The sequence below is a fragment of the Haematobia irritans genome, chromosome 5, assembly GCF_050003625.1.
Source record: "Haematobia irritans isolate KBUSLIRL chromosome 5, ASM5000362v1, whole genome shotgun sequence".
NCBI lineage: Eukaryota > Metazoa > Arthropoda > Insecta > Diptera > Muscidae > Haematobia > Haematobia irritans.
The window spans coordinates 117,718,795-117,739,680 of record NC_134401.1 but is presented as its reverse complement, the minus strand read 5'-3'; the positions used below and the strand labels follow the sequence as shown (position 1 = coordinate 117,739,680).

The window sequence follows — 20,886 nt, the reverse complement described above, 5'->3', positions numbered from 1 at the left end:
AAATAAATAAATTTAAAAACAATTAATACAATACCAATTTTTGTTTGATATTGATTAGAAACACCATTTAAATATTCCGGTTACATTTTTCCATATTCCTATTATTAATTCTAAATACTAATAACTTGCATTGAAAACATCCATAGTAATAGCCTTTATCCTTTACTTTAATTTGATAATTAATTTAAGTTCTTTATTATAACTTGAGAACTGCCAGTTTTATTTTTTCGCCATTCACTCCATTCAACAGGATGAGCCCGCTTTTTGTGAGCATGCATATTGGCATTTGAATTAAATGTTCTTGGGCAGAAGGGACATTTGTACAAAGCTGTTTCGCCTGTATGCTGAGTCATATGTTCCTGGAATATAAATAGATTAGGAAATGTCTATGTGACAAATTGATACAAATCAACTGAAATACGAACCCTTAATGATATAGCCTTTTTAAATGTTTTATCACACTGCTCGCATTGAAATATTTCATTCGAATGACTATATCGTTTATGATTGGTCAACGCTCTACGATTCTTGACCACTTTATCACATTCGGGACATTTATATATTGCACCTTCCGGGTTGTGACGTTTTAAATGTTGCTTCAAGTTATCCTCATCTTTAAGCCAACTATCACAATCTGGATATGGACATGGAACTCGTGGACCACTGGCCTCAAAATGCAAGCGAACGTGTTTTTCAAATGAATACTTATCCCTTATTTCTTTGGCGCACACGTGGCAAACGTGTTTAGCTCTCTTATGCTGCATACTTGTGTGTACATTTAATAGATATAAGCTGGCAAATCTGGAAAAATAATTGCAACCAAATAATTTACATACCAGAGATAATGAGATTAAAACAAAAAAACGTACGCCTTTTTTTCAGGACACTTTGTACAAAAGAACTGCCACTGATCTCTTGGTATATGTGATGGTTTGTGCATTTCCAAAAGGTTCCTTCTGGCGAATTTTTTGGGACATAAATCGCAAATATAGGTACGCTCTTCATCTGGAGCATGATAGTTCAAATTATGAGTTCTCAAGCCACAAGTTGTAGTAAATGATTTGTTGCATTCATTACATCTAAGGGAAATACATTAAGAAAGTATGTTATTTTGTTATTATTTTTTTCATTTGCGGTGTAATACAATGTCAGAATCAAAACTTCAGTCAAATGGAATCAAAAATCATATTTTAGAAAGTTAGCTTAGACAAAGTAGGACTCCAGGTTTCGGAGACTAATTTATTTATTTATTGAATCATAAAGTAATACCAAGCCTTCAAAGCCAATAAATATATTACTCTTAGCAAGTACCTGAGCATTAAATAATTCTGTAATAAATCTAATATTTTATGACTATTTTTAGTCTAATACTAAATACTAAAACTAATACTAAAACCAATGACATATAATATAAGCCAGTATTCGACTTGATTTGTAGTGCGATATAACACGTTCTTCATCATACCGAATTATCGAGCCAGTATCTCCAAGATGGGCCATGACTACTGCCAAATAATATATGAACCCATATAGCAATTTTTTCCCCAAATAATGTTCACGGCAAAAAAAAACGTATCCCAAATTTGAAGCGAATCGTTTAAAAAGTATGTATATGTTTAGGTGCAGCCCTTGCACATGAGAGAATCCTTGCGCTGACCCCGGTATGTAGGACCAACTACATTGGACCGTTTTGACTTTCTAGTAATGAATAAATGCAGGCGGTATTGAGAAAATTTAAAAAAAAAAACAACAATAATGTAATATCTTTACAGCTAACATATCTTTATGTTAGGTTAGTTATAGTGAGTGCAGCCCGTTAATTTAGGCTCACTTAGACTATTCAATCAACTGTGATACCATAAGTGGTGAACTTCTCTCTTATCAATTAGTGCTGACCGATTCTAAGTTTAGCTCAATGACAGCTATCTCTCTGTTCTGTAACTCGCATCACGAGGCACCTTTGCTTTTATTGACACTAGCTTAGAGGGAGTTTACTTCTCCAAACTGAATGTATAATGACCTAATTCGTTTACTTTCTATATTTTCGACTTTCTATTATGGCATCGATTAGAAAAAGAATTAAAAGATTTAAACAAAAACTAAATTCCAGGGCTACAACAAAAAAATTATCATTTGAATTCACATGTATCACATATCGATCTTCTTCGGGATATCCTATTATTGACAAGAATGAATAGGAAATTCTGAGGTATAGGATTAAAATGCCCCTTCTAGACACTCCAAGTCCGTTTTAGAAATAAAGACTAAAGTAGCCTCTGATTTTTTTGTGTTTTTTAAAAAAAGCGCGGCAGATTTTGGTACAATTTATTTTTTGGGACAAGAGAAGAAAAATAACATATCCTATTACGGAGGATATAAAATAAAAATTTCATAACGGAGGTACATGTGTATAAAACCATTGATCCCTAACATTGTTTAAATAAGCGAATGTGCTATTTGAAATTCGTATCAATCATACGCTCCATTTGCCAAACTTCATTTTATATTTCAAAAGCTTATACGCCACTATGGCCAGCACAATTATCCATTTTATATCATACCAAAACATTAAGCTCGAATACCAACTTCGGTACCAAATCAGTTAGGGAGTTCTAGACAGAATTCATGAGAATACTGTAGGTGAATCGGCAAGAATCTACAAATCTCATAACACTTGAGGAAAGGCACCAACCACCCAACGCAGACCCACCCACAGGTGGTTTGGGCCCAACTAAGATCAGGCAAGAGCATAAATCATAAAAAAATCAGTTTTGGATAATTGATAGTACGATTTCCAGTTTTTATATCATAACAACAAAACACCATTTCTATAGCGTCAGAAAACAAGGATATACATAAAAATAAACGAAAGAGCTATATAGAACTGAACAGAGGCGCGACTACAGTTTAAAAATTGTAATATTCGTCTAATGTGAAAAGTTAGTGCAATTCATTTCAATTCACTGAATTATGTCTAGAGTAAATTTTGCCTTAGTACTACGAATTACACAAAAATAGCCAATCAATATGAAAAATATAATATAAATTCAATGTTTTTGTTGCATTATATGTATATTATTATAAAAAAAAATATATATACTATTTATATAAAATTCTCACTTACTTAAAACAGTTTGGATCTTCGTGTTTTAGTGCATGTTGTGCCACATAGAAACGTTTAGTGAATTTCTTATCACAGCACGTGATATAGGGTATAATCTTTGGATGACTATGTCTAAAATGTTCTACAATATCGGCAAATGTTTTTCCAACATAAACGCACAAATTACAACCCATCGGTATATGTTTTTGTATCATTTCTTCTGTATGCTTATAATCAAATTTATATTGCACTTTACGTTTTTTCTTAGTTTCATCGTTTTTCTGTTCAGAATCATTTTTCGATTTACGCTTTCTTCTCTTTTTAACTGGGCTACAATTGTTTACATCATTTTCGGAAGATCTTACAGGCTTTTTGCTTGTGTACTCTTCGTCCGATGTGGTACCATTTTCACTATTTTCAGTTGGTTCAAAATCTGAATACGCTTCGTTTTCAGATTCTATTTCACCATAACTAACATCATAAACGTTCCCCTCATCCAGAGGATTATTTTGCCACATATCCGAAATTGGAATTTCATTTTCCAGCCCGGCATCTATGGTACATTCCAAATCTTTTTGCAATTGATCCAACGGATTCTTTTCAGCATCATCTCTTTTAGCATCATCTTCTTGCTTCGAGCTATCATCCATTCCAAATTCTAATTGCAAAAAATCGCCATATAATTCTTCGTTCTCCAATTTAACTGGGTTCGCATTTGGATGTAATTCCTCTTCCTTAATGCCACAATTCCTTTTATTATTCAACTGATATTCGGCATGAATTTTTTCGGCTTGCTGATAGAAAACATGGAAATCAAGAATAGTTTCCCAACACACTATACATATGTGTGAACTCATTTTATCACTAGGATTGGGCTAATTAAAATGAAAAATTATTTATATTTAATAAAGTTTGAAAAATCATTGTAAATTTTTGCTGGGACAGTTTTCATCTTTCCCTTAAGGCGTTCCCTAGAAAATCATTTTTTTCCTCTCAAACTTCATATGGAGAGAAGTTCAATATTACTTCTAATCCTCTATTTTGCAGGATATGATAAAGGAAGATGTACGTAATGTCTTAATATACTTGCTTCCAACCTTGTAGTTTACCCCATCCAATGAAGATACACGTACACCTACCTGAAACCATAGATGCTGACGAATTATATCTGCCATTTTCAGTTTCTTCCCCACCTCATCATATATTCCGGTAGTTTCGGAATTCTCCAATAAACAAACACAGCACAACATCTCTTTATTTTCTTTTTTTGTTTATCTTGTTTTAAAAATTTTGTTTATCTTCTAAATTTTTAGTCGACGAGAGAACAGCTGTTTAATTTATGTTGATCCAAGAAGGGTTGCCAAGTTTTATTTGTAGCAATATGATAAGTTCAACAAATGTTGAACGGAGAACAGCTAATTTTATACTACGTTCACACTATGAAAACTCACTTTTTATGTCGATTTGTAAATATCGATTATTCACGAATAGGGATGGAAAATGCAGTACTATAGTACTTTTTTCAATACTTTTCACCCCGGTCAGTACCGTAGTATCCCCGCGAATGATTTAGTACCTTTTGTGTAAACATTTTTGAGCCGATATCAGATTTATAGTACAATAGCTTTGATATTAAAATATTTTGAGAAAGTCTTTATCAACCTTATTTGCTAATAGAGTATTTTACAAATTTGGCAAAACAGACAAGTTCATGCGGGAAGAAAATCTCGATTTTGTAAAAGCCATAGTCAAAAACACGATTTTATTGAGTTTCAAGAATGTTTTATTTGAAAAAAAGCATGCGATTCTATAATATCAATTTTTTATTTCGGTAGAAAATTTTGTCAAAAATTTATTTCTATATAAAATTTTTGCAAAATGTTATTTCTATAGGAAATTTTGTCAAAATTTTATTTCTATAGAAAATTTTGTCAAAATTTTATTTCATTTCATTTATTTCACACTGTAATACAATAAGCCCAACGGGCCAATAAACTATATTACAAGTTATCAATAGTTGATATGCATAATAACAATAATAAACGTATAATAATATCACAAATCCATTATTAGGCTGGGGAGCCGTGGCTATTTCTATATATACTTATAGAAATAGCCACGGCTCCCCAGCCGCAATATTAACGAAATCAATAAAATTCAAAAAAAAAAAAACAAAATTCATAGCCCAATCAGTAGTAACAGACTATTGCCCACTGTTAATGTGGTCAATAAGCTTAATTTTAAATACCCTCTTTGAAAAAGAAAAATTGCGCAAAAATAGTGGCAGTCGATTCCACAAACGCGCAACTCTCACTAAAAATGATCGTTCATAAAATTGACTGTGCATATTTCTATAGAAAATTTTTGCAAAATTTTATTTCTATAGAAAATTTTTGCAAAATTTTATTTCTATTGAAAATTTTGTAAAAATTGAAAATAGGACATTTTGTCAAAATTTTATTTCTATAGGAAATTTTTGCAAAATTTTATTTCTATAAAATTTTTTTGCAAAATTTTATTTAAGAAAATTTTCTCAACATTTTATTTATATAGAAAATTTTCACAAAATTTAGTTTTATAGAAATTTTTTTAAAACTATATTTCTATAGAAAATTTTGTCAAAATTTTATTTTCTTGGCAATAATCTTCCAGTGGAATTTTTGTCGAAATTTAGTAAAAAGTACCTTTTCAATCAAAAAAATACCTTCTTTGTACTTTCTTAAAAATTGCATTTTCCATCCCTGTTCACGAACCACAGTGACTAAGTAAATAACAAGTACAAAAATACCGCTAGATAGGAAATTTACCACATTCTCATGGTATTATGCAGAGAACAGCTGATTTTATACTACGTTAGCACTATTAAATCTCCTTTTATGAAACCTGAAATTTCTTTTTTTTATGTAAAGAATCCCACCTTTACTTTTCTTTAATAATCAATTTCAAAGAAAATAATCTTTATGAAAAATTGCTTTGGACTATTCCCCATCATGTTATAGTAAAATTTGCATCAAAGAAGTATAGTTATATATGTTTTTACTGATTTATTTTTGATTTTAGTGGCTAAACTCGACCTTAATATACATCTTAAAGGAGATTTGTACATCTCGTTTCTTCACGAACCACAATAACTATATAACAAGTACAAAAATATTGCTAGATAAGCAATATGCTCAAAAAGCCACAATAAATATTCTCATTCAACCGCTTTATTGCAAAGCTGATGCAAACATAATGTCATGAAGTTTACGTCGATGCAGCCCTCAAATTTCTTGACGTTTGCGTCCAAAAATATAAATAACAAATTTTATATTTTGGATTATATATATACGACTTAATTTTATTCAAAACCAAAATGTTAAGTGCATCACTAATTGTTCGTATTTATTGCTATCGCTGCAGTCTCACCTTTTCTCTCGTTTATGGGATGTTGCTTCTTTTTGTGGGAATACATATTTGCATTTGAATTAAATGTCCTTGGGCAAAAGGGGCATTTGTACAAAGATTCACCCGTGTGATGGGCAGTATGCTCCTGAAAAAGTACAATTTTCGTGTAAATATGTTTTTAAACAAAATAAAGTAGTAACAACCTTTAGAGTTATCGCTTTCTTGAAAACCTTATCACATTGTCCACATTTGTATTGCTTATTAGAATGGTTATTGCGTTTATGTTGAGACAATGCCTTCCTATTTTTACATATCTTTTCACACGCCGGGCACTTGTATATAATTCCCTCGCTGTTATGTCTTCTAAGATGATCTTTTAAGTTATATTCATCCTTCAGCCATGATTCACAATCAGGATACGGACACTTAACTCTAGGCCCACTATCCTCAAAATGTAATCGAACATGTTTTTCGAATAAATACTTGTCTTTAATTTCCTTGGCGCAAACGTGACATATGTTCGTCTCTCTTTTATGCACACTTTCATGTGTTTTTAACAGGTATTCACTGGCGAATCTGTAAAATAGATATTTAAAAAAAATTACCCTACTCTATTATATCTGAGGCCTTACGGTCTTGGTGTTGGACATTTCATACAAAAGAAAGACCACTGATCTTTAGGAATATGTGTAGGTTTGTGGAATTCCAACAATTTGCGCCGGGGAAACTTTTGGGAGCAGATCTCGCATACATGCATTCCATCCTCTTCTTGTTGATGAAAAGATAGATTGTGCGTATGTAGGTTATATGAAGTCTTAAAGGACCTATTGCATTCCTCACATCTTAAAGAACAATAAATGAAATTGCTTAATAGATGGTCTCAAATTTTTATTTTAACTTCGATTTCTGCCCCTACTATTGTTTTTCTAGGTAAATATACAGACGAAGCATTTCAAACTCAATTTCTTTCTAACATTTATTTAATCACACACAAAAAATATAGTATCAATTAAAAAATTAATTGAAAGTCAATTAAAAAATGAATTAATCCAATTAAATAATTAATTGAAACTATTAATTTTTGTGATTGATTTTTGTTTCAATTAAAAAAAATGTTGAATCAATTAAAATTTGAATTGAATATTTTTTAAAACTCAATTAAGATTTTAATTGGAGAAATTTTCGTGATTTTTTTTGTTTGTGCAATTAAGCTTCTTGGGCCATACATTGTTAGCTTTGAAATAAACTACAGCAAAACTAAATAAACTACAGCACAACAAAAAAAATAATTTTTGAGAAAATTATTGAACTCGATACACTTTTTTTGGAAAACGTGTAGAATTTAACATATCTCCTTTGTACAAAATGTTGCAACATTTTCAAAATAATGTGTGTAGAATTCAATAATTTTCTCAAAAATGATTTTTTCGAATTGCTTCGTCTGCATATTTACCTTGGAAAATAAAAAGTGGGAATTCGATTAAAATAAGTTTAACACAAACTATTTGATACCTGAAGCAATTTGGGTCTTCATGTTGCAATGCATGTTGAGCTATATAGTGTCTACGGGTGAATCTTTTTTTACAACACATAATGTAAGGCTTGATTTTCGAATGAAATTCTTCAAAATGCTTGCCAATATCCACAAAAGTTTTACAATCGAAATTGCAAAGATTACAGACCATTGGTATATGCTTCTGTATCATTTCCTCCGTAAGCTTTGGATCTAAACGCTTCCGCTTTTTCTTCGTTTTATCTTCTTGACCAGTCTTTTTCGCAATACGTAATTTACTAATAATACGTTTTCGTCTCATTGTATGCTTCTTTGCTCCTGCATCTTCTTCATTTGTTTTTTCTTTTTCTTCATTATGAACTTCATCTTCGGAACTAGACGAGGATGCCAGCTCAGCCATTGTATTATCCCGGTTCTCATTATCCGAGTCACTTTCATCAAAGCAATTGTCTTCGTCCAATGGATTCCTTTCGCTAGCTTCTTCAATAGGCAATGCTTTCGTGCTCTGAGTTATTTCGACTTCATCTATTTGTTTTGTTTTCTCATACAATTCCGGCTCCACTTCCACTTTGATTGAATTTGTCTGAAACTCCTCCTCTTCCTTTATAAGAATTGTTTCACTTTTAAATAAATGAAAATCTTTATGTGCCTTCTCAGTAATCCAATAAAACTCGTGAAAATCCTTCAGTATTTTCCAACAAGTGGAGCATATTTCATCATTTTCTTGGGGCTGAGGGAGATTCGAGGATTATTAAAACCTATTCAATGGATATATCTCCAAACTAGCATACCTTAAACCATAAATGCTGCTCCATAATCTCAGCTATATTCCATTGTTCTTCGATATTGCCAAATATTTTCAGAATTTCTTCTACCTGTGAAACACATACCGAACAGAACTTTGTCTTTTTTCTCATAATTTAATAATTTTAATAATTTTAATAAACCGAAAACACTCCCGATGCCTTCAAGACGGAAATATTGTGTATTTTTAAGCCATAAACAAAAACAAACAATTTCTGTCAAAACAATTTGTGGATAGTGGAACCAATCGATATGCCAAATTTGAACATATGGCTTGGTGTCAGGTCACATTATGAAATAAATCGTCAAACTGCGATGAAATGGACAAATTTCATGCAGAACAATTTAGATGTGGTTGAATATCAGAAGTCCGTTGGATGTGGAAAATGGAGAATTCTTTTTCGGTTTCGGCAATGCTTATATACATTGTGATCGACCTTGTGATCGAGCTTTTTGGAGAGATTAGCCAAGTGGCACTTTAATTCCAATTGTAGGGAATGTAACGTAAACAACATGCGTTACTTTACTTTAGTCGCTAATTACACCTTGGAATTTGTTATTTTGTTTACAAACACAAATCCACAAAAACTATATTCGTGATTCCAAAGCATATTTCGATTGATAGATAAAAATGATTTGTTTTCTATGTTTGGACGAAACTGGAGAAATGTTGCCAATATTTGGATTTGATGGAAATGTGCATAATTCCATTTCACATATTATTGAGAAGTATTTGGATATTAAGGTATGTCCGTGTGAAAATGTAAAAAAAGTTCATTGTAAAATTTAGATGTGCGGATGATGGAAGATGTTCTTCTTAAACGCATGAAAACACTTGGAAAACATTACTGATAGGGAATAATACACCGCTGAAAAACATTTTGGTGTTAGACATGGTAATCATTGCGCTGCATTTGAAAATATGCTCCGATCATTAATGTGATTATTTGTTGGTCTCATCAGGGCTACCACACAGAATCGCAGGAAACTGTTACAAATACATATAAAACCCTTATTTATGAACAAAAATCAAAAAAGTCCACCAGGAACTTATCACATAAAAAAGGGTTAAAATGATATGCGACAGGTCGAAATTTGCACCAATCAATGTGTGCAACATAGACTATGGAAGTATGATTGTTAACAGACTAAAATAGTCAGTTTTTCTCCTAAAATTTTATGGAATAATAGACTTTGTCAAAATTAGACTTTTTTAATTTTAGAGAGTGGTTTTTGAGATTTTTAAATTAAATTAAATATAATTATCATAAAAATTTTATTACGACATTTCAACAATTTGATAGAACTGATAAAAATAATTAATAAGCTGCATGTACTGACAACAAAAGTTATTGTATAAATGCTTTTAGGGGAATATATACTACGTCTGGTATGCTAGATTTGACAGAAATGCTTGATTCTATTTTAGCCTCCCCTTCCTGTGGAAAACAAATTTTACGAAATATGCTCCCAATGTTGGCAAAAACTAACCGATTTTCACGAATATTATCAAAATATTAAATCACACGAAGAACAACGTTTAAAAATGGTGGAACTGAATGAGACAAAAAATTTTATTGAAATTAAAGAAGAAATTCCATACATATCACCAAGTTCTAGTGTAGCAGACGAATATGAAACAGAAGATCCATTTTTGAGCGTATTAGATAAGGAATGCTTAAAAGATAACACAACACCTAAAACAATGCCCATAAAACCTAAAAAAAGAACGAATCCATCAAAAAGTGGGAAAAGTAGAAAAAAAGAAGAAAACTTATCTATTCCGGCAAATGAAATTAAAAGTGAAGAATTAGAAAATGTCACTAATTCCAAAAACAACGAAACAAAACGTCGAAAAGGTTATATTTTGCTTGAAGAAAACGAAGAATTGATAAGGAAGCATATTCAAATGTTGTGCCAAATATGTCCCCATACATGTTGTGAATTTCAGGATTTGGTAAAACATTTTAAAGAAGAACACCCGGATGTTAAACCTCACGTAAAATGTTGTGAACGGAAATTAGATTGTCCGTCTGACATTTTACAACACGCTTATTATCATGAAAATCCCGACTATTTCAAATGTAATGAATGCGGCAAAACATTTATTAATAAATCTGGCCTAAGAGATCATTACGTGCATAATCATGAGCCCGAGGAAAATTTGTCCTTTGCTTGCGATGAATGTCCAAGAAGATTTTCCCGCAAAAACTTATTAGAGCATCATAAATCGAAACATGTTCCTGAGATAGAAAGATCGTATTATTGTGAAACGTGTGTGCCTAGGAAAGCGTAAGTATTAAGAGAATAACTTTAACTATATTTTTAAATTTTATATAATATCGTTGCGAAGGAGTGCGACAGTCTTATGGGAAATATTTTTGCCTCTATATGAGAATGATGCCTTATCCATTCAGTTGTAGTAATGACTTGCAATATAATGCTCCCAGCATTGTGCTGGGCCTGCTAAAAATTCGATGGTTTAGCCTAATCCAGCAATTGAATCGCCAGAGGATATGGAAAAATGGTAGCTTTAGTAAAACAGGTGTATATGTTGCATCTACTGTTAAATAATAAGAGGCGAAAAAGGTAGTAAGACTACACGAGAAAGGACGCAGTGCGATACTCAAAGCACAGTGGAACCAGATCTTGGCAATGCATTTTACTTGAATTTGTACCTAAATGGTTACAAACTTGATGCAAGTAGACGTTGATATGAAAAGGCCTGTAATTTAATATTATTTGCTGTAGCACTAATTTTTAACTGAAATGCCTTCAATTACAATTAAAAAATTAATTGATATTAATTTTTGTGATTGATATTTGTTTCAATTAAAAAAATTTGTTAAATCAATTAAATTTTTAATTAATAAGACTAATTGGAAAAAATTTCGTGATTTTTTTTTCTGTGTAGTCATAACAGTCAATGTTCAATCAAATCCATGTTCTTCAGCTCGAGAAGACCAATATTCTATTAACATATTCTAGGTAACTAGAATTTAATTTCTCTAACTACAAGCGTACACTCAAAGAAAATAATAGTCGCGGCAGAAAAGACTACTAAAGCAGCAATACGTCTGCTGGAAAATGGAAAACAGTCGCTGTTTGTTAAAGTGGCAAACAATTTTTTTTTGAAGCTCGATTTGGTTTGGTTAATAAAATAATTAGTTTAGTTATTAAAATAATCTACGGCAGGCAAATAAAAGCACTACATTACAGTGCCTTAAATCAAATTGAAATAATTATAAACAAAATTTGTGATGATAGCTCGAACATCCGTTGCCCAATACTAAAAAAAAACAGCAGATTTTTTTTTCGACGTTTTTCTATTGGCGTAGAATATACCATAAACTACCAAAATATAACAACATCGTGGGTCTGCTATACTTTAATATTTTTTATTTTTTATAAGGCGATCTTGAGATCATTTTAACAAAATGTAGAAACTCATTTGTGAGCACCCTTTTTATGTGTAAAGCGTAATCGATCTTTGAACGCTTATAGTTTTAGAGAACAAGGGACAATATAAAATGCTAACTTAAGCCAGCTGTAAAATTTTATGAGTTACGAAATTTTCGCGACACATAAATTTCCGTGGAACGAGTGTGCGTCAGCGAAATTAATTTTTTTCAGGTACATCAAAAAATTGACTGTCACGAACAAGACGTAAAGTTTTGTATAGATTTTAACATACTCTTGCACAAATTTTGTTTTTACTTGTATAAGCACTACAATGCTTATGCTTAACTAATACTACAACTAGTTTCAGCACTCAGTGATAAGAGAGAAGTTCACCACTGTGGTATCACAATGGACTGAATAGTCTAAGTGAGCCTGATACATCGGGCTGCCACATAACCTAACCTAACCTAACCTAGTTTCAAATGTAAAAGGACTAACTAGTATTTTAAGTAGTAACATCATTTGACGAATTCAGTTCTTGCACAAAATGTTAAATTTTTTCGTAAGTGGGATTATTGTCGTGAGCTTGGCGCGACTTTGTTCAATGATCGGAGTACTTTAGCTCTTACGAAATATATAAGAGTGAGTGCAATTTGATTCCCGCCATTCCTTACTACTACTTTGCTTAATGATAATAACACATGAAAACCATATCTAAGTCAAAAGTCTAGTTAGTTACCTAAAACTTGATAATATCTAATTTTAAATCGTGAAATTAATTAATTAATATTATATGTTATTACAATTAGTTTTGCAAATGAATATACACTTCAGCTTCACATTAAGAATCGCCACATCAAAGCTGCCAATATTTGTCATGTCTGTGCAAAAGAAATTCGCGATAAGCAAGCATTTGAAAAGCACGTCCGCCAGCATTTTGAGAAAGTTGGACCACGAATAAAATGTCCACGAGAAGACTGTGATAGATGGCTGAAAGACAAAGACAGTGTAAAGCAACACTTAAGGCGATTTCATGATGTTAGAGGCCAGTATGAATGTCCGCAATGCGGGAGAATATGTAAGAATAAACATTCGCTTAGATGTCATTTGAAAAATACACATCCTACAAAAAACTTTTCTTGCGAGGAGTGCCAAAAAAATTTTAAAAGTCAACAGACTCTAAAAGTGAGTTTTTTACATTAAATAAAATAATTGCTTCCAATAATAATTAAATCTATGTTTAAAGGAACATATGGCTGGCCACACGGGAGATCCGTTATATAATTGTCCATTTTGCTCGAGAACATTTAATTCCAAAGCCAACATGTATTCCCATAAAAAGAAATCACATCCGGAGGAGTGGGAAAAATGGAATCGATCTAGAATTGGTTCAAAATAATCTTAAATTTGTAATGGGTTCAAAATAACATTAATTTTGTGATATTATTAATATAAGGGTGCATAACTAAGATAAATTTAAGCCAGTAAATTGTATAAATGCAACATTTATTTCATAAAAATAATTTAAATGTACGTTTTAAAATATTTCAAACATTTTCTGACAACAAAATTGCATACCAATCTACTGGATGTCTCCGCAATAAAGCTCTGGATCACCTTTATGCGGAGACCAAATTCATCCCAGTGCGTCGACACAATTACATGTTGTCAAAGCAGTACCTCTTGGGTTGCTATCGAAGTTGTCATCCAAATTACCATCTTGTGGATAGGCAGCCCCACCCAGGAAGGTAAGGGATGATCTTCACATTCTAGAGCGCGAGATCCAGCGTTATAAACGAGAGCCTATAGATGAGGTAGCATATCAGACAGGTCTGAACAGGATTCATGAGGATACTGTAGCTGAAGTGGTGAGAAGCTACAGGGTTAATCCTGTTCTAGGAGCTCGACCACCGCCCATAGCACCGGAGGAGAGTGACTTCCCACGGCAGACAAGGGTAAGATAACGCATCTCAGTAAAGCTGGTGACATTTCTGAGGGATTCATAGCTTCTCAAAGTGGTTTCACTGCAATGTGGAACGCCGTTCCGCTATAAAAAGGATGTCCCTTGTCAATGAGCTTAACTTGGAATCGGGCAGCACTAAGTGATAAGAGAGAAGTTCACCAATGTGGTATCACAATGGACTGAATAGTCAAAGTGAGCCTGATACATTGGGCTGCCACCTAACCAAACCTAAGATCAGGCAAGTGCAGCCGCCTCAATTCCTACTTATAACAGCGTAGCTGGTGACATTTCTGAGGGATTCATAGCTTCTCAAAGTGGTTTCACTGCAATGTGGAACGCCGTTCCGCTATAAAAAGGATGTCCCTTGTCAATGAGCTTAACTTGGAATCGGGCAGCACTCAGTGATAAGAGAGAAGTTCACCAATGTGGTATCACAATGGACTGAATAGTCAAAGTGAGCCTGATACATCGGGCTGCCACCTAACCAAACCTAAGATCAGGCAAGTGCAGCCGCCTCAATTCCTACTTATAACAGCGTAGCTGACTTGTGTCCCATCTGTAATCAAGGGCCACATGACACTCGTCACCTTTTCCCTTGCTCAGCTAAGCCTACCCGTCTCACCACCAGATCACTCTGGACACACCCCATCCTTGTCGTAGAGTTCCTTGATCTGGCTACTAATTGAAGTACCAAAGCATGGAACAAAATGGATGAAACTACATTAAAAACTGTCACAAAACAACCAATCTACAAACACCTCATTGAAATCATTGATATTTGTTTGATGTTTTGGTGGAAAAACTTAATTAGTATCCACATTTAGAAAATATCTAATAATAATTTTATGTGATCGATAAATTTTCCACTAAAACCCATAAAAGTAGTACAAAAAACTATGGCAGAACATTAAAGTAGAGAGTGATATATGGATACATTAGTACTTACTGGAAATTCATGAGCGTATTGTTTTTTCGGGGTTTTCCTGAAAAACAAATTGCACGCACTGCCATCTACAATCCTCATAATTGCCCTCTCAATAAAAGAGAACAGAGTTCTATCTTATTCTTTGTTATCTTTGTCTTCAGTACTCATTAAAAGTTGGATTGGCAACTCTACCAAAAACCAAGAAATAAACTCCCAACGAAAATTATTTGCCGGCTTATAAATTTCGATAAATTATACAAAATCACACCACAAAATAAGGTAAGTGTAGAAAACATTATTTCAAGCATTATCCACCGCCGACTAATATCGAAATCTAAAAGTATTCATTACGTATTCCTTGATTTAATTTTGTTATGACGTGTCCATTCTCTCAAAATTTTCAGAACATAAACAAAAATGATTTCCGACGTCCAGCTTGCTATATTTTCCAATGTGTTGGGAGTCTTCTTATTTTTATTGGTAGTGTTATACCATTACATCAACGCCAATTCCAGTAACAATAAGTATATTAACATTTAATGATCTATAAAAATATTTACCAAATTCTAACTAAATGTTAATTTTATTTTTCAGATCAATTTCCAAAAATAAATAAAGATGACAAAGTAGTGTGTACAAGTTTTATTGTAAACAATAAATATGTATTTCAAAATATAATCCAAGATGGCATTTATTTCATTTAACTATATGGTTTGTATATACAGGTTTGTAATTATCCATATTTTGCTTATCTACATGGAATCCAATTCGCGTTTCAGAGAGTTCAAGTCAGCAAATGTCTTTCCCGACTGTTGTTTTACATTTTTCAACAAAAATGTTCTTTCTTGCTGATGACCAAACGAGAAATTTTTCAAAAGTGTTTCTTTAGAATTTATTCCGCAATTGTCTATTTCCATTCTATTATCTTCTTTTGATGGTAACATAATATTTTTTGCTTGATCAAATCTATAATTTGCAGGAAATTTATGTTCTTCTATACAGTGTTTTCTGCGTTCTTCAGGACTGAGAAATATTTCAATGCATTCTTCAACGTAACATTTATATAAACTTTCTCCTCTATCCAAACGTGCTTTAAAGTATGTATCATGTGTTTCAATTATATGGATGTCCAGCAAATGTTCTGTAGGAAATCCCGACTTTTTGCATTCCTGGCATGTGAATCTATGCATCCTATTATAATGTAGTTTATAAGCCGCAACATTGTCAAAAACTAAAGTACAATTCATTACATTACAATATATATTATTGGAAGAGGATATTTCCTCCGTTTTCTTTTCCGGCTCACAACTGCTGATGGAACCTAATTTCTTGTATTGCATAGTATTACTTGAGGCAAAAAATGTGTCATCTGGCTTAAGAAATCCCGATGGAATATTTGTTAATAAATCTTCAATTTGACTCAATGACAACATTTTTATGGTTCCTTCTGCCTCTAAATTATATACTTCTTTCTTGTTTCGATGAATGTTTTGCAAAGTGACCGCCTTAATTTAAAGAAGATTTGTTTATGTTATTAAAATGTTACTGATTGAGGTGAGCGCGTGAACTGTTTCTTAGTGTGTACATCGTGCGATTTTGAGTGAATAATGTGCAATTAATTATTCTACTTTTTGGAATAATTAAATCTTGAAAAAACTAGATTACGAGCATAGTGTTAACGTAGTATACGATTTTTACAATTAAATTGCTTTCAAATTTTATTTTGTTCATACTGTTTTTGTATCACAAGGAAAAATGTATGCGATATTTCAATCTACCTCAATAAAATTAATTCACGCACACATCCCTAGTTGCGAACTGTGTTGCCAAACTGAATAATCGTTCCTTTGCATGTCCCCAGCAAATACTATTTTCGGTTTTTGCAGCGAATCTTCAAATTAAATGTGCATAAAGAGACATCTTTAAAAATAGATTAAGTAAATCGGCCGTCCATCCAACCTTCTTGCAATTTGCAGGGCTTTGCCCCAATTAAATTTGAGAAACATGGTTTTCCTCTGTTGGTTAAGCTACTCTTGTAGTTTATTCAAGTATTTAGTAACCACCTAAGGATGGTAAGCATGCCAGCCTTGTATACACAGGGTCGTGGTTTCGAACCCAGTTTTGACCAAACACCAAAAAGTTTTTCAGCGGTGGATCATCTCAGTAATTCTGGTGACATTTCTGAGGGTTTCAAAGTTTCTTTAAGTGGTTTCACTGCAATGTGGAACGTCGTTCTGACTCGGCTATAAAAAGGAGGTCCCTTGTCATTGAGCTTAACATAGAATCGGGCAGCACTCGGTGATAGGAGAGAAGTTCACCACTGTGGTATTACAACGGATTGAATAGTCTAAGTGAGCCTGAAATATCGGGCTGCAACTATACCTAACCACCTAAGGATTTTTGTAGCGCAATCAGTTGAATTTTTTAATTTTAATTGACGCCTAATGATTTTTGTATGATAATAAGTTGAATTTTACGACTGCTTTTTTTAATTTTAAATGATGCGATTTTTTTTATTTCAAATCTTCGTTTTATTCTTCAATGCTTGGACCCCATAGAAAAATATCTGCAGTAGGTGTTTGTTGTTATATTTTTGCAATTCGTGGTCTACAGCGAAAAGCATCTTGCAATTTTCATGTTTCAAATGTTACCAATGTTTCCTAATATAACTATGGAAGAATATATTTATTTAAGCAATTCAACGCCTTTACAGGGCCAATTTAACGAATTACAATGTACTACTCTAAAAAATAGGACTACTTCTTTAATTTTTCTAAATGATGTACTCCAAGCTATAGTTTTTTTAATGGCAACGGACTACATTTTTTAACTCGCTTTATTACCTTATTGGCTCTATCTTTGGTATTGATGTATGTATTTACTTTAATATACCAGGTGATATTATTGACTTCTCTGCAAACATTTGCAGTGTTAAACAAAAGGGTGTCAACTTTCCCTGCGTAATAGAGATGGCCACGATGGAAGTGAGTCAAAAGTTGTCACTAGCAAAATGATTCAAAAAATGATGTCTACATTATCCTTAATTTTATCCTGTATGCTGGAACATAAACTTTCTGGGTGCCCGTCAGGGAAGCATAACTAATCCTACAGCTCTTATAAAGTCCCAGATTAGGCAAACCATCCTGTATTTTCTAGGAGATATTTATTCATAACAATATTATAGCTTTTATCCAGAACAATATGGAACTAAAGACCTCTACATGTTTGCCAAAGCTTTTGTGGGCACCTCAAACTATATTAGTTTTTAGGTTAGAAAAATCAATAACCAATTTGTTTCACACTTCTTTCAACTCCTTTAATTGTTTCGACCATTATAATATTGAAATTGTTTTGAACATCTAAATGTAAGAATATAAATCAATGTTGACCGCCGAATTGTTGACAAATGTTTTGGAATATTCCATTCGTCTCATCCCCAAGCACTCTTCATGTCGAACATTTAACAAGCGCTTTTCGGGAACAATTTGGAATCGTTTAATGATGTTTGTAATTTCTGTGGTGTCTAATTTTGCCATAGTTGATGGCATAGAAGAAAGTCATAGCAACAGCTGTAAGTTGGAAGAATGGAGCGATTCCGGCACGTTTAGGTTGCACATATTTGTGATTCCAACGCCACCAAGCACGGCTCATAGCGCCAGCAATTGCGCTGGGAGACTTGTTACGACGTCCGAACCAGGCACCCAATTCATTCAATTTTACTTGACCGAAAGGAACATCAGCTGAAATGAGGATTTTTCACAAATTACCTATGAACATTACGTAATGTCATAATCGCGTTTATACCTTTGCCATAGAAGCGTGCTGGGTCATAAGGACCATGTACTTTTGGGTTGTATTCTGCTGGATAATCACCGAAAGCCATTTTAATTTCTTGAAAATAGAAAAAATATATTGTTTAAAACTTAAAATACACCTATGTAAAATGTTAAGTAATTAATCGGATATTTTGCAGTATTTCGCTACCTCAGAGTTCCAAAACTGTCAGCAACTAAAATATGATCCACATAAACGTCAAAGTGACAAACATAAAAGTGCTACCAAGTTCTTGTGGTCTCTAACCTCAATAAAGGCATAATACGTTCATTATACGCACGAATCGAAAACCATATATATAACGGTAGGTACTATGTTTTGTTTTTCCACCAAAACACAATTTTTATTAAATAGTATAAAATCATGGATGGAAAAGATCCAAGTCATTGAATGGGAAACATTTCATATTTCTAAATTGATTGCCAAAAAGTAACTGTGAAAACAAGCTAGTGGGTACTATGTTCGGTTCTTGAGGCGAAAAAGTTTTTTTTTAACGGTTACTTTTTTAAATCATTTCTTTTTGTTTTGACAACATTTGATAAAAAAATATAACGTCGTCATATATATTTTTGCACATTCAATTTTTTGGTGGAAACCCCAAACAGTATCCATCTTAGGTTAGGTCTGAACAAAGGAAAATATAAATATTGTCGATTTTTCTATATGTGTATCCCTTCACTATTAGTTCATAATTAACTCGTGTAGTGTATGTTTGTACAGGCTAAGATTAATATTGTGATTACCTGTTGTTAAGAACAGCATAATGATAGTGGCCATTTTCTTATACCCAAATCCGACAGCTAGTTAATTTATGTATGAATCTTCGTAGAAAAGTTTTGAAGCCATCAGTAATATCCCCAGCTTTACTGAGAGGAGAAAAACCAACCGAAAAATAATTCTTTAGTTTGTATAAAAAAAAGAATAATTAAATATACGTGAATTGACAAAGGCAAATACTAAATTTAAAGCAGTACCTCTTGGGTTGCCATCGAAGTTGTCATCCGAGTCACCATCTTGTGGATAGACAATCTCCACCCAGGAATGTAAGGATTGATCTTCACTTTCTAGAGCCCGAGATCCAGCGTTACAAAAGAGAGCCTCTAGATCAGGCAGCATACCAGACAGGTCTGAACAGGATTCCGACCGCCGCCCATAGCACCGGAGGAGAGAGACCTCTCACTGCAGACAAGGGTAGTTTTGGGCCAACTAAGATCAGGCAAGTGCAGCCGCCTCAATTCATACTTATCAATGATTGATAGCAACGTAGCTGACGTGTGTCCCATCTGTAATCAGGGGCCACATGACACTCGTCACCTTTTTGCTTGCCCAGCTAAGCCTACCCGTCTCACTACCAGATCACTCTGGACACACCCCATCCTTGTCGCAGAGTTCCTTGATCTGGTTACCAGCTGAACTACACAAGCATAGAACAAAATGTATGAAACTACATTAAAAACTGTTACAACAACAACTAAATTAAAAAAAAGATCGTTAGCTATCTTAGCTTCATGAAAATGGGGGTTTTTCTGTTGGTTAAGTTACATTTATAGTTTACCTAACCTATGGATTTTAGCAGAAACTAAATAAAACTTCGCAAAAAACAACAATAGTAACAAAAATACACGAAACAAGAAAAACAAACTAACCAATATACCAAATAAACAATGTCTTGTTTTTGGTCTACAATGGGAATTTTTAAAGCTAATGAAATCCCCTTTTTAAAAGAGAAATGACAACAGAAATCTAGTTGTGGATTTTGGAAGTGTATTGTGAAAGAGGTATAAGGTATAACAACAAACGAAATGTTTAGTGATTACATACGTTAGCTTTCAAGAATATTTGAATATTCACAGTTCTAGTTTTGGTTTATGAAAATCGAATCTTATGGTTTCACCGACTTTTGTAATGCCACATTCATTATGAAATAATTTGTTAAAATAAATGTAAAAAAAAAA

General features: G+C 32.9%; 6 protein-coding genes across 7 annotated transcripts; 2 read left to right on the top strand and 4 right to left on the bottom strand.

The window, feature by feature from the left end:
• Positions 1-149: 149 nt before the first annotated feature.
• LOC142240411 (transcription factor grauzone-like) lies at positions 150-4,446 on the bottom strand. Its single transcript, XM_075312122.1, has 5 exons — positions 4,243-4,446; positions 3,125-3,978; positions 870-1,079; positions 426-801; positions 150-359 (listed from the first exon to the last, which is right to left on the bottom strand). The coding sequence occupies exons 1-5, from the start codon at positions 4,351-4,353 to the stop codon at positions 180-182; spliced, it is 1,731 nt and encodes a 576-aa protein (XP_075168237.1). The 5' UTR covers positions 4,354-4,446; the 3' UTR covers positions 150-179.
• A 1,962-nt stretch (positions 4,447-6,408) lies between these two features.
• On the bottom strand, positions 6,409-8,997 carry LOC142240698 (transcription factor grauzone-like). Its single transcript, XM_075312402.1, has 5 exons — positions 8,795-8,997; positions 8,003-8,733; positions 7,123-7,332; positions 6,694-7,066; positions 6,409-6,635 (listed from the first exon to the last, which is right to left on the bottom strand). Exons 1-5 carry the CDS (start codon positions 8,918-8,920, stop codon positions 6,474-6,476), a joined length of 1,602 nt encoding a protein of 533 aa, XP_075168517.1. The 5' UTR covers positions 8,921-8,997; the 3' UTR covers positions 6,409-6,473.
• A 366-nt stretch (positions 8,998-9,363) lies between these two features.
• On the top strand, positions 9,364-13,732 carry LOC142238666 (transcription factor grauzone-like). 2 transcript variants are annotated; one of them, XM_075310367.1, is made up of 4 exons: positions 9,366-9,552; positions 10,237-11,099; positions 13,019-13,394; positions 13,456-13,732. In XM_075310367.1, exons 1-4 carry the CDS (start codon positions 9,439-9,441, stop codon positions 13,606-13,608), a joined length of 1,506 nt encoding a protein of 501 aa, XP_075166482.1. In that variant the 5' UTR covers positions 9,366-9,438; the 3' UTR covers positions 13,609-13,732. The 2 variants fall into 2 exon arrangements, with proteins under 2 accessions (XP_075166483.1, XP_075166482.1); XM_075310368.1 differs by lacking the exons at positions 13,019-13,394; positions 13,456-13,732 and adding an exon at positions 11,161-11,696 and having other exon boundaries at positions 9,364-9,552.
• Positions 13,733-15,220: 1,488 nt separating this feature from the next.
• Positions 15,221-15,775, top strand: LOC142238665 (dolichyl-diphosphooligosaccharide--protein glycosyltransferase subunit 4). Its single transcript, XM_075310366.1, has 3 exons — positions 15,221-15,376; positions 15,502-15,621; positions 15,692-15,775. Exons 2-3 carry the CDS (start codon positions 15,515-15,517, stop codon positions 15,711-15,713), a joined length of 129 nt encoding a protein of 42 aa, XP_075166481.1. The 5' UTR covers positions 15,221-15,376; positions 15,502-15,514; the 3' UTR covers positions 15,714-15,775.
• Positions 15,725-16,643, bottom strand: l(2)k10201 (zinc finger protein 511 lethal (2) k10201). Its single transcript, XM_075310365.1, has one exon. The coding sequence runs from the start codon at positions 16,528-16,530 to the stop codon at positions 15,850-15,852; it is 681 nt and encodes a 226-aa protein (XP_075166480.1). The 5' UTR covers positions 16,531-16,643; the 3' UTR covers positions 15,725-15,849.
• Positions 16,644-18,387: 1,744 nt separating this feature from the next.
• Positions 18,388-19,151, bottom strand: ATPsynF (ATP synthase, subunit F). The gene is made up of 3 exons (XM_075310852.1): positions 19,082-19,151; positions 18,902-18,988; positions 18,388-18,837 (listed from the first exon to the last, which is right to left on the bottom strand). The coding sequence occupies exons 2-3, from the start codon at positions 18,978-18,980 to the stop codon at positions 18,593-18,595; spliced, it is 324 nt and encodes a 107-aa protein (XP_075166967.1). The 5' UTR covers positions 18,981-18,988; positions 19,082-19,151; the 3' UTR covers positions 18,388-18,592.
• Positions 19,152-20,886: the final 1,735 nt, after the last annotated feature.